At 37.7% G+C, this 19013-nt stretch overlaps 1 protein-coding gene across 2 annotated transcripts; it reads right to left on the bottom strand.

Moving 5' to 3' along the window:
- Positions 1–4410: 4410 nt before the first annotated feature.
- On the bottom strand, positions 4411–17696 carry mcrs1 (microspherule protein 1). 2 transcript variants are annotated; one of them, XM_053653337.1, is made up of 14 exons: positions 17557–17696; positions 16178–16349; positions 15314–15452; positions 13853–14017; positions 11579–11688; positions 11274–11382; positions 9807–9945; positions 9643–9718; positions 9362–9390; positions 9149–9241; positions 8911–8993; positions 8601–8688; positions 8313–8440; positions 4411–4956 (listed from the first exon to the last, which is right to left on the bottom strand). In XM_053653337.1, the coding sequence occupies exons 1-14, from the start codon at positions 17588–17590 to the stop codon at positions 4870–4872; spliced, it is 1452 nt and encodes a 483-aa protein (XP_053509312.1). In that variant the 5' UTR covers positions 17591–17696; the 3' UTR covers positions 4411–4869. The 2 variants fall into 2 exon arrangements, with proteins under 2 accessions (XP_053509312.1, XP_053509313.1); XM_053653338.1 differs by lacking the exon at positions 17557–17696 and adding an exon at positions 16721–17541.
- Positions 17697–19013: the final 1317 nt, after the last annotated feature.

Below are 19013 nucleotides of genomic sequence, written 5' to 3'. Positions count from 1 at the left end.
AATAAAAATAATAATAAATAAATAAATTCCTGAAAAATCTGTTTCATTAAGAGCCACACATCTTGTTTTGGACTGGAATGAAAATGAACCTTTAAGTTTTTGTTTATAATTTTTGTGTGTGTGTGTGTGTGTGTGTGTGTGAAAAAGATCTCTCAGTACATTATTAATCAAGTAATAAAATACACAATGAAAAACAAAGAATGAAAAGTTAGATTAAATAAGCAGTGAAAACTACTGATAAAGTATTAAATTTTCATATAATCTCATTTTAGATAGGAAATGGAAAGCTTATTAGAAGAAATCACTGTGGTTGCATGAGTGACTCTGACTATGACATGATTTGCAAATGCTGTAACACTATAATGATGTCTAATATAAATATAATATAAATATAAAAAGTCTAATAGCAGGTGCAGTGGCTAACGGAAACAATTTAGTTTTAAACAATTTAGAACATGGCAACTTTTGCTTAAACACACCCATTCTTCAAGTGATCAAAACATTGGAACATGTGACTAACAAGTGTTTCTTATTGCCCTGGTGTGCCCGGTTAGGTTAACTGTTTAAACAAATAATAACTCTGAATGTCTACTGGTTTGTTTGAGCCCTGCGTTTCACCTGTGCATTTGTTGTTAAAAAGGATAAGCCAGCATGAAGACCAGAGTGCTGTCTAAGGGAGAAATGCAAGCCATTTTGAAGCTGAGAAAAAAAAAGGGGAAAATCAATTAAAGCCATTGCTCAAGCATTGGGTATAACCAATACAACAATTTGGAATGTCCAGAAAAAGAAAAGAAACCACTTGTGTACTAAAAACCAGACAGGTCAGTCAAAACAGATAATAGTATGAAAACTGAAACAGCCATTCTTTATGTAGTGCAGCTGCGCATTGGCAAGACCTGATTGCCGTTGGTGCCCCTGTATCTGAGATAAGTCTTATTTATGAGCCACTAAATAATATATGGCCATCCCTAATTCACTGTTTGCTTATGATAAAGTGGAAACCGTCAATGATAAACGCATAATTACTGATAACTATTACATATGGCCTTATGAATATAAATGCAGTAATTTTAATAAATGTAAGAAATGTGAACAATTCCGGTGGATCTTTTCATTTTATTTTAAACCCTTTGTAATATTCAGGCAGCCAAAGTCCATCCAAAAGAATGCTATAAGTAATTTAAGTAGTTTCTGTTTAGAGATAACACAGTCCCACTGTCTGTCAGAAACCACACAGTCCCACTGTCTGTCAGAAACCACACAGATCTATTCATGTTTACTTTACAACCTGTCTGTCAGCAGTTACACTTCTGATAACAACTGGAAGGTTGTAATTGTAAATCCCCGATGTTTCAGAAAGCCACTTCTCAGGTCTGCTCTAGGACAGGATTCTGCTTTACTCCCCCTTAGAAAAGAGCACCTACTAAATTCATGTAACACAAAGGTGTTTAGCATGCAGTTTGTATTCATAGCAAGGTTAGAACAGTAACTTCAGCACAAAAATAAAGTCAAACTGGAGATACATGCAGATGGATCAGAGTCCAATCCAAAATGCAGAAGCTCTTTTATATTCTTAGCTTTGTGCATGTAGACCCTTTTCAGGCAGCCAGGTTTTTGGCAGAAATAAGAGCTGAAATCAGTAGCAGAATTCATGACGCTATCAATATGCACAAGAACCTTTGAACCACGACCCACAAAACATCAGTGATCCACCACCACTACATCTAGAGACCGGCAGAATTATTGAGGACAGTAAGCGAGAGGAAAAGAGCCCAAAGTTCACAGTTTTAGAATTGTACAGTTTAGTTGATTCTTGTGGTTGTCACGTTTCAAAATCAACTGTTGAACTATTAATGAAAGGCATTCCTGAGAGCTTCTTAACAAAATGCTAAGTCTTTCAGCAAGCGTCAGTAGAACTGCAATTGGCAGCATGAGTTGTGGTCATTGGAGACCAAAATCAAACATTTGGTCATGCACACCTTCAGCATGTTTGGTGGCAAAAGCACCTGATAACCAAAGTAAAATCTGGAGGTTTATCATTGATGCTTTGGGGACTGGTGGTTCAGTGGATCTGATTACGAACAAGCATATTTCAGCCCAAAACCTGGTTACCTTTGCCAGGAGGTAAAGACATGGCCATAGATAAGAGAGTTCAGCAAGATGACAAGCCAAACATGCTTCCAAATCAACACAGAAATGTTTAAAGAAAATTTTCACCCAGTTAAAGATGTTTACCCACGTGAACTGTAGAGCCTGCTGTGTGAATGAGATTATTGTGACGCTGAAAGCTACTTTTATCTCCTCTTGTCTGCAATTAATCTGCCACTGTTCAGTTTTTATGGTCTCGCCTGGAGGAATGACCTGACCTCGGTAAGATGATAAGCTACTTCTTTAGGTTTAAGGCCTTCAGAATGAGTAACCTCACCCTGATCTGTACAGCTGTGACTACTGTTCTACTGTAATGTAAATAATATAAATTGAAAGTCTGAACAGGCTGGATAAATCTTTATAATCTAAACTGTTTTGGCAGTTAGGCTGGAGCAGTTATACTGAAAATTGCTTTCTCTTGGACATTTCAGGGAACATACTGCACCTGAAACAACTTGTACAATTATTTCAGTTTCCCTCATCACAGTCTACCTTAGCTCACCTTCAACTACTGGATAGAGTTGCATAAGATTCACTGCAGTTTGCTTACCAGTTTTCCTACTCCTACTTGGACACATCAGACAGCACTGTAAGGATTATGGTTTTTTTTTTCTAGTGTTATTAACACCATACAGCTTGAACTGTTAAGGGAGAAACTCAGGTTGATGCAGGTGGATGAACCCCTCATCTCATTGATAAGTGGCAAAGCACAGTTTGTACTGTGTGCAGTATGGCTGCAACAGGTTCCACTCCTGTCCACTAAGAACAGGAATCTGAGGCTATCATGGGCACAGGCTCACCCAAACTGGACAGTTAAAGATTATAAAAAATCACCTGGTCTCTTTCCATTCTTCAACTGTCCGGTTTCGGGGAGTCTGGGCCCATGATATACACACATCAAACACTTTATTAGGAACACTATACTAATGCTGGGTAGGGCCTCCCTTTGCTCTCAAAACAGCCTCTTCATGGCATGGATTCCACAAAAGGTCTGGTCCATGTTGACATGAATGCATCAAGCAATTCCTGCAGATTTTCCAGGTGCACTTTCATGCTGCGAATCTCCCGTTCTACCACATCCCAAAGGTGTTCTATTGGATTCAGATGCGGTGACTGGGAAGGCCACTGAAGAACACTGAACTCATTGTCATGTTCATGAAACCAGTTTGTGACATGGTGCTTTATCATGCTGGAAATATCCATTAGAAGATGGGTAAATCATGGCCATGAAGGGATGCACATGGTCAGCAACAATACTCAATTAGGCTGTGGCATTCATGTGATAATTGATTGATATTAACGAGCCCAAAGTGTGCCAAGAAAACATTCCCCACACCATTACACCACCTCCACCAGCCTGGACTGTCAACACATGGTAGGTTGGGTCCATGCTGTTGGCACCAAATTCTGACCCTACCATCTGTGTGCCTGATATTCATTAGACCAGGCTACGTTTTTACAGTCTTCAACTGTCCAGTTTGGGTGAGTCCGTGCCCTCTGCATCCTCATCTTTCTGTTCTTGGCTGACAGAAGTGGAACCAATTGTACAGAGCGGTTATCTGAGTTACTGTAACCTTTCTGTCAGCTTGAACCAGTCTGGCCCTTCTCCGCTGAACTCTCTCATCTTCAAGGCTTTTCTGTCAGCAGAACTTCTGCTCACTGGATGTTTTTTCTTTATTGCGTCATTCTGAGTAAACTATTGTATGTGAAAATCCCAGAAGATTAGCAGTTACAGAAATACTCAAACTAACCATCAAGCCACAGTCAAAATTTCTAACCATTCTGATGATTGATGTGAGCATTACCAGAAGCTGCTGGCTCATATCTGCAAGGCCCCTCCACAAGAGATTTTTGACTAGATTATTGGGGGTTTTTTGCACTGTGATTTTTACTGTATTTATGTTATCTCTAAACGATCTTCTTAACACTAGTGTAATGCCGCAATTTCCCTTGGGATTAATAAACTATCCATCCATCCTATGATATGCCACAGTTAACAATGGGCCTGCATTGACTTGACCCAATTTTATATATAACGTTTAATCATGTCAATGCCATGATTAATAAAAACAAGCATAGAAAGTCTGGAAACTCCCTAGTCAGTCATGGTTTGTTAAGGCGCTCACCGTGGTATCAGTACAGCAAAAACTGCAATAACGATAAATATTATTGACATCTGGTACGCCTTAAAAGTTCTTTTGTTCTAAAGGTTTAAATTTTCACTTTCAAATAGGCAAATGAACACACAGGAAAGCTTAGCCGTTGCTTCTCATATTCAAATGTCTGTATTTTAAAACTGTAGCTTTGTCATTCATTTTCCTGAAGGAATAAGCGCTGTGTAAAGATTACATCAAGACCTAAATCCAAACAGCAACAATTATACCAACATCAAAATCAAACAAACATTAATAAAGATCTCTGTTAGTTCTCCAAGCTGATGTGTCTGTATTGGCTACATGTCAGATTTTGGCTATATTGTATGTTGGTACAGTTTTACAGTACTATAATATGAAAATTATTAACTGAACCTTTAGTCCAAATCCTCTGTTACGGCTCTGAAGGGGATTCTCACACTAAGCGTTTTGTTTGAGAGCCCTTTATAACCTTTCTAGAGTTAGAACAGTTGTCTGCAGGACAATCTACTGAGGCAGCAGTCCACTTTCCTGCTCAGACACACAGTGCACAAGTCCTGAGCTGACTGATCAGCTGCAGATTTGAGAATCACTGCTGGTTCATCTTGGCTGTCTCGGCTTTGATGAGGGAGATCAGCTCCTGGTTTATGAGGAACACAAAGCGAAGCCCTGCAATCTGGACAAACAAAAGACACACTCAGTATCACAATACTTGAAGAGGTTTTCACAATATATCAATTGACACAAAAGAGTAAAACAGCATGCAACAGTGTGTGACTATACCGTCTACCATTTTCATTTCAGTGTTTACACAAACAATTAGGGAAAACCTGACAACTCGTAAAAAATATAAACAAACAAAGAATAATGTGCTAATATCCAAACAGGTTCTTCTTCCTGTCTAGATTGAATTTTACACAGAGATGCTGTTGGTTGTTATCAGGGTCTCTGTGACTGTTCATAATCCTTCTTAAAAACATCCAGTTGGTAAGTGTTTTATAAGTACAGGTGCATTTTTTTCCTGTAATTTAATTCAAAAAGTGGAACTTTCACATATTCTAGATTCATTACACAAAGTGAAATATTTCAAGCCTTTTTTTGTTTTAATCTTGATGATTACGGCTTACAGCTCATGGAAATCAAAAATCCAGTATCTCAAAATATTAGAATATGAGAAGACCTTTAGCTTCTGCTGAAGCAACAAAAATGCGAGGGTATCAAAATAACTCGCTACTGATGGAATACGAAAATGCTTGATTGATTTTTCAGCACGTGATGCTAGGGCTGCACATTATGGTCAAAATGATAATCCCGATTATTTTGATCAATATTGAGATCGCGATTATTGATTGATTTTAGGGACGACATATTTTTATTGCACTTTCACATTTAAATCAACAGACCGCCGCTTTCACCTCCATGTCGTGCTACATTCCTGCTAATGTACAAATCTTTGCATCAAATTAGACTGATCCTTAAAGTGCATCATCTCGTAGAAGCAAAATATAAATAAAATTTTACCCAAAATATAGGATAAGTAAAAATAAAAATGCCATCAACCAAATGAAAATATACATCATATATAACAATATGCAACTAAATGAAAACAATTCAGGTGAATGCAGAGAAGTCAATAACAGTGTGTACAGGAGGAGAGACGCAAGACAATTTATTTTAGGAGCACTTGTGCTCCTAATTACAAAAATTTAGGAGCACAGTTGAAGTTTAGGGTTTCTTTTTAAATTTGTAATTAAAATTTTATTTATTTATTTATTTATTTTAGAGATGGTAATGTTAATGTGCCACAATATAACAAGTAGCATGAGAAAACTTGAGCTGGTCAGTTATAACAGAATTTAGGAACATGGTGTGAGGCATGACAAATTAATTTACCTTCTGATAAACTACATTTAATATTTTCAGTTCATTTTACAGGCTGTATGCAAAAAGAACCGTTAACCTGTTCCACCTCGTAAACAAATACAATAAACCTCAATGTTCAGTGTTTGAAGTCGGCTCCTCTTAAATATATTTAAAGCTAGACTATTAGACATTTTCCACTGTCATGGTTCTGGGCTGGAGTCAGTTCTCGAACCGCTCTGTGTATATTGTGTATATATATGAATAATCTCATATAGGATGTGATTGGGTGAGTTCATTTACTCGTCAGATGCAAAGCGCTTTAGTTTAATGGTGTTCATTACTTATGCTCCGATCAGGATTTTTACAGCCGATACCGATCCAGATACCGATCTTTTTTTGTTTAAGCTTTAATCAGGAGGTCTGTCATAAACAGTTAAATGTAAGCTCTCTGCTCATGGTCACTGTTAATTGAATTAAAATAATAGCAATGACAAATACTGTTGGTTAATTGATACAAGCATTAACAAGCATAAAATATTTATTTTTAAATATCTTAAACAATAAAGAATCCTAATTAAAAGTAGATTAACACAATCATGATCCATATTAGGAAAAAGGTTAATAGTCTTCTAAGGAGATAGTGAACTAAGCTTAATGTCAAATTGATATTAAATGCAACCCATAGTAATTAAACATCATTTCATTTCTCATTATATTAATATTTTATGAATATATTATAATATCTATTTTTGTATTAAATTATTTATTTACAACTAAGCACATTTTCTGTCTTTACATTTTATTAGTCTTCTGTTTGTTTGTTTATCAGTTTTAGATTGGTTCCCCAGTACAGTGTTGCCATGTCTGCTGATAATAGTGCTTTTTTGGGGGATTTAAATCAAAACATGAGAACTGGAGCTGACTTTTCTAGTGATATCTGGCAACCTGAAGTTTAAATGAAGTGAATATGCTATGCATTAGAGTTTGTGAAGAGCGTGAAGGAGAGCAGCACCGTACTCCTTCTGAACAGTTGCTACTCTTGATTATGATTGGTGAGGAATTATTTCATAAAGAAGTTTGAATTAAACCCACCTTGTAGCGTTAGCATTATTATTAATTTACCTCTGTGTCTACATGAGCAGGTGAAAGTTCAGGTCATTTTGCGTGATCAATAAAAGATGGCGGATTGTGAGATCGGGAAGTTGAAGATGATGTACAGAGTTACTCTTGTCATCATAATGGCTTCTCTGCAGTATTTACACACTTGTTCGGTTGACCGAGGAGATGAAAAGCAGTGTGAAAGTAACTGTTGCTCGGTGTAGATGCATTTTGGACTTCCTGTAGTTTTTATCCCGATTATATTATACAACTCCGAACAGGTCACCCGCACCGGTGTGAATAAATATTTATTCGCAGTCGCACAAAGTACTTTTCAGTCACAAACGCGAGTGAAATGGTCGCACTGTAGAGCCCTGAGTTTATCTGCAAAGTTTTCTCCCGTTCGGAGTGATGACGTTTAACGTCCCCGACAACCTCTGTAGTGCCGTTTAGCATCATTTTAGTTTCATGATTTCCCCTCGCGCAAAGCGCTGGAGCTCGAAGCGAAGCTAGCCACTCGAGCACTAAAATGCCAACTCCGTTTAAGGGTTTTGGCACTACAAAATGACGTCATCCCTGCGCCACTCTATGGTGATTGGCTGTAAGTTTAGGAAGCACTTGATTTGATATGCAGCGGAGTTTTCTATGAGCGGAGGACGAACTTTAAACGTCAATATCACAGTCGATCATGTTCATGTAATCGTGGGAGGTGAAAATCGTAATCGCGATCGATATCCAATTAATTGTGCAGCCCTACATGATGCCATGAATGTTTTTCAATACAACAATTATAGCTTGCTCTGAAAGACCAGAACCTTCTCAATTGTGAAGCTCGTAGCCAGAAAAGTGTACGAGAGGAATAGCTGAGACTAATAATTACACTGCTTTACAGGCAGCTGTAGCCCAACTGAAGTGAGCATATGTAGACATTACACGTAGATGTTTGCATAGGTGAAATTGTGCTGAAAATGAGCCGATCTTACTTAAAAAGTAAAAAAGAAAAAAAAAAAAAAGGATCCTTGCATTTCACAACACTAAGAACAATGTTCACAACTATTCATGTCTCCTCACCTCCAGCACAGAGTTGTTGTTAAGTTTCCATTTGTTACCAGTCAGGACTGGTCTGCCATCAATATAGATCGGTCTACGGCCCTCGTTCACGATGAAGAAATCGCCATTGTTTTTGAGCTTGATGATCCCTACAGTCCACATAAAACACCATCACAAAATTTAGATCAACAAATGATCTTCAAAAGGCCATAACATTCAATGCCAAGAAATATTAGGCAGGAATTCTAACATGGGTAAAAAGCAAACTGATGTTATATCATAGCAGGATCTCTTATTTCAGTTCAGTACCCTGCTGCCTGGAGATTTTCCATGCAGGTCCCTCTAAAGACAGATCCACATCTATCTGTTTGTCCTTGGTAGCACGGCCAAGGGTGATCTAAGAGGAGGCAGACAAATAATTTTTTTTCAGTGGTTATAGAACCAATAATGCAAAATGTATGCTAATTTTTATTCAAGCTAGATCCATAGGGCGAAACGGATGTCACGCAAAACAGGTTAAGTCAAAGGAAAATTCATATAAAGATTTAATAGAAAATGAATTCAAAGAAAAGAGACACAACTACATAATAACAGAGGGAAAGAAGAGTGTCAAACTCACCTCTCTAGACCTCATAAGGTATCGGACCATGCGTCCTCTTAATGCAGCCAACGTCTGGTTATCAAACTCTGGTGAGTTCATGCCTACATACATATGACAGAAATTGAATACATAATGCAAGTAAGAAGATGCAGTATGGATTTCCAAAGGTTGTATGAAGTAATAATACAATCTGGCATGTTGAAATGGCACGATTATCTGTTTGGTAGCTTAGCATTGCTGTTAATGTGTGACTGACCAGTGATGCTGTCCACCAAGACCTGCCAGCGTGGAAGCTCCTGCTCCAACTGCCTTATCTCCCTCTTCTGGTGCCGATCTGCAACCATCAATTCTATACAGAGAACAGTGATTGCAGAATTAATGAGTCATGGATAAACAGAAATGGGCAGGAAGAGCAAAAATAAATACTTAAGATTGACGAGAGAGCATGAATGGAGTGACACCAACTCACCGTGCTCCAGTACTTCATCTCTGCTGTCCCTAATATAAACACACCCAGTCAATATAACAATGAAAGGAAAAAAAAAGAAGCTAGAGATTTAATTAAAAGTGCAATTGAGCTGAAAATAAAGCTAAACTATTTTATTTCTACACATTGTAGAAATACTCTTATTATTATTATTAAAGTCAGACTATCGGAAGGCGCTAGTTCTCTAGTTCAAGGCAACATTTAAATGCGAGTTCAACAGTGCAGAAATATTCGTATGCACTGAGTGTGATGCGTGTTATTACTTCAGCTTGGAATCGTCGACCATCTGCTCAGCATCTGAGAAGTTAAGAACCTGATCTGCTTTGGGCAGAGGCTGAACTGGAGAGAAAAATAAAAAGATGTGGAATCACTGTGAGTGTCATGGGTTAAAAGGGTTTTCAGGTGCAGGGATTTACTGCATGCTCACCACTTTGGTCATCCAGTAAGTAGTACTGTTTGAGCAGCTGCCAGTGTACCAGCAAACTCTTAGCAGTGCGGGATGGGTAGAAAATGTTGGGGTGCTTATTCAGCAAGTCCTGGAAAACCTCCAGTTTTGGCTGACTGTTCTGCTCCACACACAGGAAGAATGAAATGATTGAACAAATCATAAACATGCACAGAAAAGGTGTGCAAATGACAACATGGATCAACCAAGAAGACATGGAGGTAATGCAGAAATATCACAATATGTATATGAGCAGGTTTGGCAATTCAGTCTGGAAATACAAAATGTGAATCAACACACGGTAAACATACTCCATATTCCTCACCTACATCAGTAAACAAACACAAATAGAGATATAAAATCATGCACTGCCATTTCAGCAACAAGGTTACGGGTTTTTCATTTACATTTGCGAAACATACTCATCATATTTCTCAAATGCGGACAAAACAAAAACCCAGGCACCTTGTCAAGCTGACAAGCAGACACAGGGCTATCGTTTCTTTCTTTTAATTAATCACTGCCCAGGGGACAAGCTACTCCTTTGGCTCGTATATGGAAGTAACCAGCAGTGGGGTTTTCATCTGTCCTGAGAGCAAAATCCTTGCTCCCTATTAGCTTTCACTGATAAAGAAAAATCGGATATAATCTGATTTAATTTCATACATCTGCAGCTAAGCTCCACAATCCCACCACCTGCTGGAGTGTATTTCCTGGCGATTAGTGTTTGATCTGTAGTAGGTTCAGTAGGATGTTGATTTAACCAGAGGAAGAAAAACCCTACTTATGTTCTGACTGTTGCAGAACAAACATTTTCTTTTGCTCTGCATGTTTAATACACTTTAGGGTGATGTGACGCAATTTGATGCTGTAAAGAGAACGCCATTCAAAGGAATTCATCTACTCCTTCGTTTTCCTTACTCCATTTTAATACACTTAACTAAATAAAATCACTATAATACTGTAATGACATTACTTTAAGTGCCAAATTTTTTATCCTAGTCAATTAGGTTCCTAGAGAACCACATGTGCAAGCATATTACCTGATACCTGAGCTTTCACCTGATTGGTGGGCTAGATACTTAATTTATAATTTGTCCATTCCAACAGACAATGTCCGAGGATGAGCTCTAGTTGCTGGTAAGAGCTATTTTTATTAGTTGGATACATAAACAAAAGTATAAACTTACATTAGCGGTGGTTATATGCCCATTACCGTTCGTAAATAGAGATTTACAAGCACAAAGTGTGTACTGTTCAATTTGTGTACTAAATCTTCTCTACACTTTTGAACTTTGGCAATATTCAGGCTCTACAGGGAACTCAGTTTAATGCTGTTGCTTTGCGTACCTGCATGTTTGCTTGTTGTCTAATTTCTATTCTGGGGTTTTTTTTTTTTTTACTTTGGTCAAGTGAACATGTTCTGGGGGAAAAAACCTGCTGACTCACAGAGCTGATCTTGGCGAGCAGAGCCTCCTCGACCTGGCTGAACAGAGCTTTGCTCTGAATGGCAGCGATGGCCTCAGGGTGGAGCTGCCTCATGGCCTGCCACGCTAGCCTGCACACAACACGAATAATCAAAGATACATTCATCATGGTAGAAATGAAAAGGGACAAGAATGTTGCACGCTAACTGCAGCTCAAATTCTCTGCCTACAGGAGGATATGAAAACATTTTTGTCTGGTAAAGCCAGGCAAGCTGTAACGTGAATTAAATCAGTCCACGTCGAAAGACATTTTTTCACTGCGCTTACTTGGATATGACGGGGTCGTAGAGCAGAGCATACCACCGCTCCTGAATCTCTCTCAGTGTGAACCGGCAGCTGAACTTCACTCCCAGATGAACGGAGGTGAGATCTGTAGTCTGAAGAGCAACACACATACAGCATATGGTACATGTGCACTAACAAAGATTATAAATTCTTTTCCTACTCACTCACATTTATTCAGTCCCATCTATATACAAAACAAAACCCATCTAGACACATAATAAAGTGCTAATTATGCAGCTTCTTAACTAGCTAGTAAATATTCATAACATACGTATGTCTGTTTTCGCATTTCATCTTACCGTTTGGGTAATTTGGGTAATTATGTTTAGTTTCGTTAAGTTTAGTTTGGGTGTTTTTTCCTTACTGCACATTCAAACCATACAAAAATGGAACCGACAAAACTTTGAGATCTACATTTTGAAAGATGGCTGTGAACAGTCACAGTCAAAGTGACTGCATCAGTATTACAGCATGGAAAGTGGTTATACGATTATTAAGTCCAACAGGAAAACGTGGTCTGATGAGCTCTTTAGATAACCAGCTCATATCATCGAAGATTAAATCAGTGTCCTCATTGCTGTCCACCTTCATTTCCCCCATGTTCCAACAACAAAGAATATTACAAAACACCATAAGCTCCTGGTATGAGATATCATTCAAACATACTCTCTATTTCTTCTTTTTAAATTTAAATTTTTATATATAATTAACAGTAATAGTAATAATAATAATTAAACACAACAAATTTTATATTATTTTCCAGCCTTTCTGGAGTAAACTTGCATTTCCCAGGGATTGATTCTTCTTCAGTATAATATCAATATCCTCCGGGTGAGTGACAGGAGCACTGTTGCCAATAACTTTCAATGGAAAGTCGCTAAACGTCGCTAGATGATGTCATGCGCTAATTAGCGTATTCATTATGAAATGGCGTCGTATTTGCATTCGGCCTAGTGTCAGCTCTTTACATCCGTTTCCTTTTTCTTACTCTCTGTGCTCACATACTGTATTTTAATACAACTGAATTCCCAATAAAGCTGTTCTCATTTACATATTTTTCTGTTTCTGTTGTCAGACAATGGAACGAGTATGAAATAGCGACTGAAACACGGCTCATTAAGAGTCTACATATACATGTTAAGAGACCAGCAGTCACTTCCAAGCCATTTCCAAGCTGCTGCTCTGCTCATGACATCGACTGACAAAATCACCACCAATTTAAAGACAACGGCTGTGCTATGATTTTGGCTATATGTAAAGTATATGTAAAGGAGAGAAAGTTAGAAGAGAATGAATATGCTGCTCCTCTCTGCCACTAACTGAACAGAGTAGCCGCAGAGAGAGAGGTAAACACTTTAAAGTTATTGAGCGATTTCATATTTCTTGAAGTTTTATAATTCAAGCACTTTTAAAGCACCACTAGATAAAAATGGCTATTTTCAAGGTTTTCCAGTACTTAAATTTCAAAAAGCCAAATTCAAGAAGTACGCACCTTGTATGCACCCTGCTTTTAGTACTGGACTGATGGCTAATGGTAAAGTTTCAGCTGCAAATGTGGAGTTGGAATCCTTTAGTGCAGGGGTTCCCAAACTTTTCCAGGGCAAGACCCCCCCAAATTGCATTAACATTTGACCGAGGCCCCCCTTTTGCAAGATGTCTTTAAAACACATTAAAAATACAGACTTCTGAATATATCCCCCTTTTTTTTTTATTAATAATGACATCTTACATCTTTACATTAGGAATTGATTGTGTGTGTGTGTGGTTGTCTGAGAGTGAGAAAGAAAAAATCATGTATTTATTTATTTTTCACACCAAATTGTTGAGGCCCCCGGGCGCCCCCTGGCGGCCCCCAAGGGAGCAGCGGCCCCCACTTTGAAAACCACTGCTTTAGTATATAATAAAAATAACAATAATATTAATAATAATAATTGTTATTGTAATTATTATTATTATTAAAGATTTGGTACTGAATTTCTCACTGGTCAGAGAAGAATCTGGTCAAGTGTTATCCAGTTACTAAAATTTTCCTTGGTCATTTATTTATTGCTATTATTATTTAATATTAATGTAAACTAGTTATTAGTATTATTGCATTTTGTGAGCTCATTAACTGTCATTAACTTGAATAGTAGCAATTAATGACCTACACTTATAAAACCATTAAAATATATATATATATAATAACCTCCTCAATCAAACTACAGTGACAGACTACAATAACGTCTGAACTTGTTGACACGAGGTGTTTCTGACCTGCAGCACTGCATTAATGAGAAGCAGGTCATCTGTGGGTTTCCAGCGTCCCAGGTCTTTAGTGATCTGCAGAGGCTGCTTGCTCTTCTTCACTCGTTTGGTGATCGTGGACGGCGTGATCACCATGGTGAGAGGAGGAGTTAAAGATGTGCTGGATTTGGACACCTGATAAACGCACACAAAAATGTATGTTGTTTAGCGGTGGGTAAAACAGGTCTGTATACTGGAGCTCTTCAGTAAGGTGTCAATCATACATAAAACTGAACACTATTGGTGATCTAAAATGAAATGACGGGTGACATAAAATCGATAGATTGCATAAGCCAACTAAGTCTCCAAATTAGGTCTGTTAAAGGTTTTATATATACGTACACACATTATTTATATTATATATAACGTAAACTATTAACACTATTAGAAACTGGTCGGAATTTAAGAGTGCAGTTCACAAGCACAAACGCAAGAATATAAACAGACTTGAAATGTTCTGGACGGAAAACCACCCTCACAGAATTCCAATACAGTCACCTCCGAAAGTATTGGAACAACAAGGCCAATTCTATTGATCAAAAGATGAATATGAGATGACAGAACAGAATTTCAGCTTTAATTACCCGATACTTACATAAAGATGTGTTAAACAACTTAAAACATTGGTGGAAGACCACCCAATTTTTAAGGTGAGCAAAAGTATAGGAACAGATAGTCTTAAAGTAAATAACACTTAATATTTGGTTGCATATCCCCTTGCTTGCAATAACTGCATCAAGCTGGTGACCCACTGACATCACCACACTGTTGCATTTTTCTTGTGTGATGCTTTTACAGGCTGGTACCGCAGCTTCTTTCAGTTGTTGTTTGTTTTGGGGGGTTTCTCCCTTCAGTCTCCTCTTCAGGAGGTGAAATGCTGCTCAGTTGGGTATTAATTATTTAAACAATCAATCTAACACGGCACACCAGGGCAGCAAGAAACACCCATCAATCACATGTTCCAATATTTTTGATCAGTTGAAAAAATGTGAGCTCAAACAAAAGGTTTTAATTTGTTTAACACATTCATCTTTTGATCTCAAGCCCAAATGTCTTCAGTGTATAGCGAAAACAATAGAATAGGCCTTGCTATTCCAATACTTTCGAAGGGGACTGTATGTTTGACCTCAAACATCACCCACTGCTTATTTTTATGAAGGGTTATGTTGGTATACTACTGTATACTGCATAACTGTTTATAGTCTGTTTAATCCTCCAGTAGAGACATGCTAATACTGTCAACTCCACAATGATGGCATCCTTTCGTTATAATTAGAGCAACAAAATGGAACAGGAAGTGAAATAAATACAAAAGAATAAACAATAAACATAATTAGTAGACAAAAGCAACATAAATGGTAAAAAAGAAGAAAAAAAAAGAAAGAAGGTAAAAACAAACTACATTTGTGCATCAATATTTATATTCAATACCTTCTTTTTCTCACTGGACGACGGCTCGGCTCCAGGGCAGCGGATCGGCTCTATGCCTGGTGGGCCTTTAACCCTGCTGGAGGATTTAACCAGACTGCTCTCAACCAACTCGTCATCAAACTTCTTCCTCTTAATTGACCTGTAAAGAAATGGATGGTTGTATATGGTTGTTTAAGGATACGCATTTACACTATACATATGTAAAAACTAAACTCCAACAGGACTTTGATATGATTAACCAGTGTTCCACAGGGTTAAGTGCATGGTTATTTCCCTTCTTTCAGCGAAAACAATATGAAATGTTATAGTACGTGGCCAAAAAGTTTGCAGACCCCTAACCATCAAAATCATACGTGCTTGTTGAACGTCCCATTCCAGATTTAGTCTCTGTTTTTCGGTTATAACAATCTCCACTCTTCTGAGAAGGCTTAACGCTATGTTTTAAAGCATGGTTAAGGTGACTTGCTCATTCAGCCACAAGCGCATTAGTGAGGTCAGGCGCTGGTGTCGGGCGAGGAGACCTGGGGTGCAGTCTGCGTTCCAGTTCATCTCAAAGGTGTTCCGTGGGCTTCAGGTCAGGACTCTGTGAGGCCACTCAACACCAACCTCGGCAAACCATGTCTTCATGGACGTCGCTTGGTGAACAGGGGCATTGTCATGATCCAGTGAAGGGAAATTATAATGCTACAGCATGCAAAAACATTCTAGACAACTGTGTGCATCCAACTTTGTGGCAACAGATTGGGGAAGAACCAGATACGGATGTGATGGTCAGGTGTCCACGAGATGCACAAAAAACTCAGCAGCATCATCATCACACAACCTAATATCATAGCAGTTATCTGAAATGAACGTAGACTGTACCTGGAAGAGCTTCTCCTTTTTGGTACTAGACCTCCTCCACCAAAGGTCTGAGCTGCTGGTCTCTTTATATCCTTCACAATGGCTTGATCTTCGTCCTCAGACCTGCTCTGAGCTGCCAGATTTGCCACATTTACCCCTCCAACCACTGCAGGGACCGAATCCGCTTTAACGTCTGAAACACACACACACAAAAAGGATATAGTCAAGCATCATCAATGGACAAAATCAAAACAGTGCACACAACCACATTTAATCACACTCGGAGGACACGAAAGCACAAATATTCATCTCCAGTTGTCTCACTTGACTGTCTTACATGTTATCAATAAAATTATAAATACCTCATTCGAATTAAACACGGTCTGATCTTCAATACCTGATAAACAGGTGAATTACCTGGTGCATCAAACTAACCTGGTCAATAGCTCAAAGATGAAACTCTTCTCACAGGACCAATAACGAGATCAGATTACATTCTCCAGATTATTTCTAGGAATATATTACTACTTATTGTTCTAATAATAAATAACACACCACTCTTACCTTTCTCCATGACGTCGTCTGTTATCAGTGAAGCATAACGTTCTAGCGTAACCTTGAATTTACACCCAAGATTGCATTCGCAAGCCTTTCAATTCCAGATTATATACGTTAATAAAATATTCCTGTATATCTATTTTTACGAGCCAAATACTTGATATATTTGCCAAGATACAAAAGGTTTGCTAGTTAGCTGTTAGCATGCTAACAATGCTAAACCTTTGTTTAAACGAGCAGGACGCTCTAGCGAAAGCTAACCAAGTGCATTTTAATGAAAACGAAAACAACAACATTTATTTCAGATTAAATATATTATTATTTTACTCTAAGTCGTTAAAAATTAATTGTATATTTCCTATTATTTGTATACATAATATCTATATTCTTTCTTTCTGTTTTTTTTTTTTTTTTGTAAAGGGGGTGTTGCTAACAGCTGTGTGAAGGAAGCAACATTTGGTAATGTTCGCGCGACGCTACCCCGGAAGTGTATCAAGCTTTTTACAAAATAAGAGTCGAGATGTTACCAAAATAATAAAGAAAATAAATCAATCAATACTTTTAAAACATAGAAACGTGAAATAGATTAAATTTAAAAAAAAAAAAAAATGTTTTATAAAAAAAAAATGGAAATGTGAGACACATCAGTTCACCTGTTGTCAACTCAAAGCTTCAGAGTCACAAAATACACATAAAAAAAAATACACACAAAAAAAGCATTGCTAATTAAATGAATAAAATCTCCCTTTCACGGCACTTAGGATTTTTGCTACTCGCTGCCTTTAGGCATAATGTTTTGACAATAAACGTGAATTAAACTGAACATTTGAAGCAACTCACACCATTTTCCCCAACCCTTTGCAGACCGAGGAGCATTTACTGGAATAAAGTTGTTTTGACGTTGCACGTTCGATATTCGCGAAAATTAAGGGACCGTCTCTAAAGTTACACACGACATTGTTAAACACGTTTCTGACTTCAATAGCATTTGAAGGGAATGATGTACAGTCACACAACCAACTGTACAGTGTTCGACTAGGTGTCAGGTATGACGCACACCTGTTAGATTTTTGATATTTATCAAAATAAACTATTAAATCATATATAAATATTGTCATGTATTTTATTACTGCATGGGCCCATACACAAAATATACCATCATTTAAAGCTCAATAGCATTTGAAGGGAATGATGTACAGTCACACAACCAACTGTACAGTGTTCGACTAGGTGTCAGGTATGACGCACACCTGTTATTGATATTTGAGATTTTTGATATTTAACCCTGCAATGCATGAACCAAAAAAACCTTCACGAAAGCATAAAGGGGGTCAAAATGACCCGTACTGTATTGAATGGTTTTCTTCAAGAAATAGATGTCCTATTAATGAAATAATTAACAGAACTGATGATCCACGAATGTTTTAATATTTCAAACATTTTCATTTGTTTTCTTTTAATTTATTTATGTACATGTTTAGATTGTGGACGGGAGACAAAGGAATTCAAAATGATTTACATAGGCAGGACTTCCTGTCAACCTTTTGAGCCCTTTTGAACTGCTTGTCTGACATAGAAAGGCATGCCACATGAAACCCCGTCTTGCAGCGGTGACATTCAATCTGAAAAATGATCATAGTAATCTTAACAAATTGCTCAGTAAAAATTAGTTTCTCTCTCAGTCTCTCTCTTTCATTCACTCACTCTCTTACACACACACACACAACACACACTTGTAAACAAAATGGTGTGCCCATAAAAATGTTATAACCATTGCTACATTACCCAACCAAAATGTTTTTGCACCACCACCCGGGGGATTTTGAGGCAGCACATAATGAGCAGTAATGTCCCCTCTTGAATACTGAAAACATGCAGTTATATGTTAGCTCTGTTGGTAAATGGTACATACTGTAAATAGCATGACCATATGTTTACTACTTAGTATGATGTTACAACATGTGTGGTTTTTCTGCGATAAAAATCTATACTCTGTACCATAGTCTAAATGACGGGCGTTTTTGTACAAGTAATAAATTACCTGAGGCTTTCAGAAGTTCCTCTGCCATTGTCAGTCGCAGATGTTCCAGGTGCTCCTTGGATGAGTTTATAGTCAAATGGTAAGAGATATTTGGAAATGCACCATCAACTTCTTTTGCCATCTATATAAGACAAGATAAGGTAATGTTTTTTTATTGTCCAGGGGAGATTGTTTCACCACAGCAGCCATACATACAAACAAACAAAACACATACATCTAAATCCATTAATCATATTCAATACACTATTTGCATAATCT

This window comes from Ictalurus furcatus, chromosome 21 (assembly GCF_023375685.1).
Source record: "Ictalurus furcatus strain D&B chromosome 21, Billie_1.0, whole genome shotgun sequence".
Classification (NCBI taxonomy): Eukaryota; Metazoa; Chordata; class Actinopteri; order Siluriformes; family Ictaluridae; genus Ictalurus; species Ictalurus furcatus.
The sequence above is the reverse complement of the archived record's forward strand: the minus strand, read 5'-3'. Positions and strand labels throughout refer to the sequence as shown.

What these genes read in the sequence shown, in the direction of transcription:
- mcrs1 (XM_053653337.1), bottom strand. Translation starts at nt 17,590, where the DNA reads ATGCTCCTCGGTCTGCAAAGGGTTGGGGAAAATG. An exon ending in TACGACCCCGTCATATCCAA is followed by an intron (nt 11,383 to 11,578) that starts GTAAGCGCAGTG and finishes TGTTGTGTGCAG; the next exon opens with GCTAGCGTGGCAGGCCATGA. An exon ending in CTTGGTGGACAGCATCACTG is followed by an intron (nt 8,994 to 9,148) that starts GTCAGTCACACA and finishes ATATGTATGTAG; the next exon opens with GCATGAACTCACCAGAGTTT.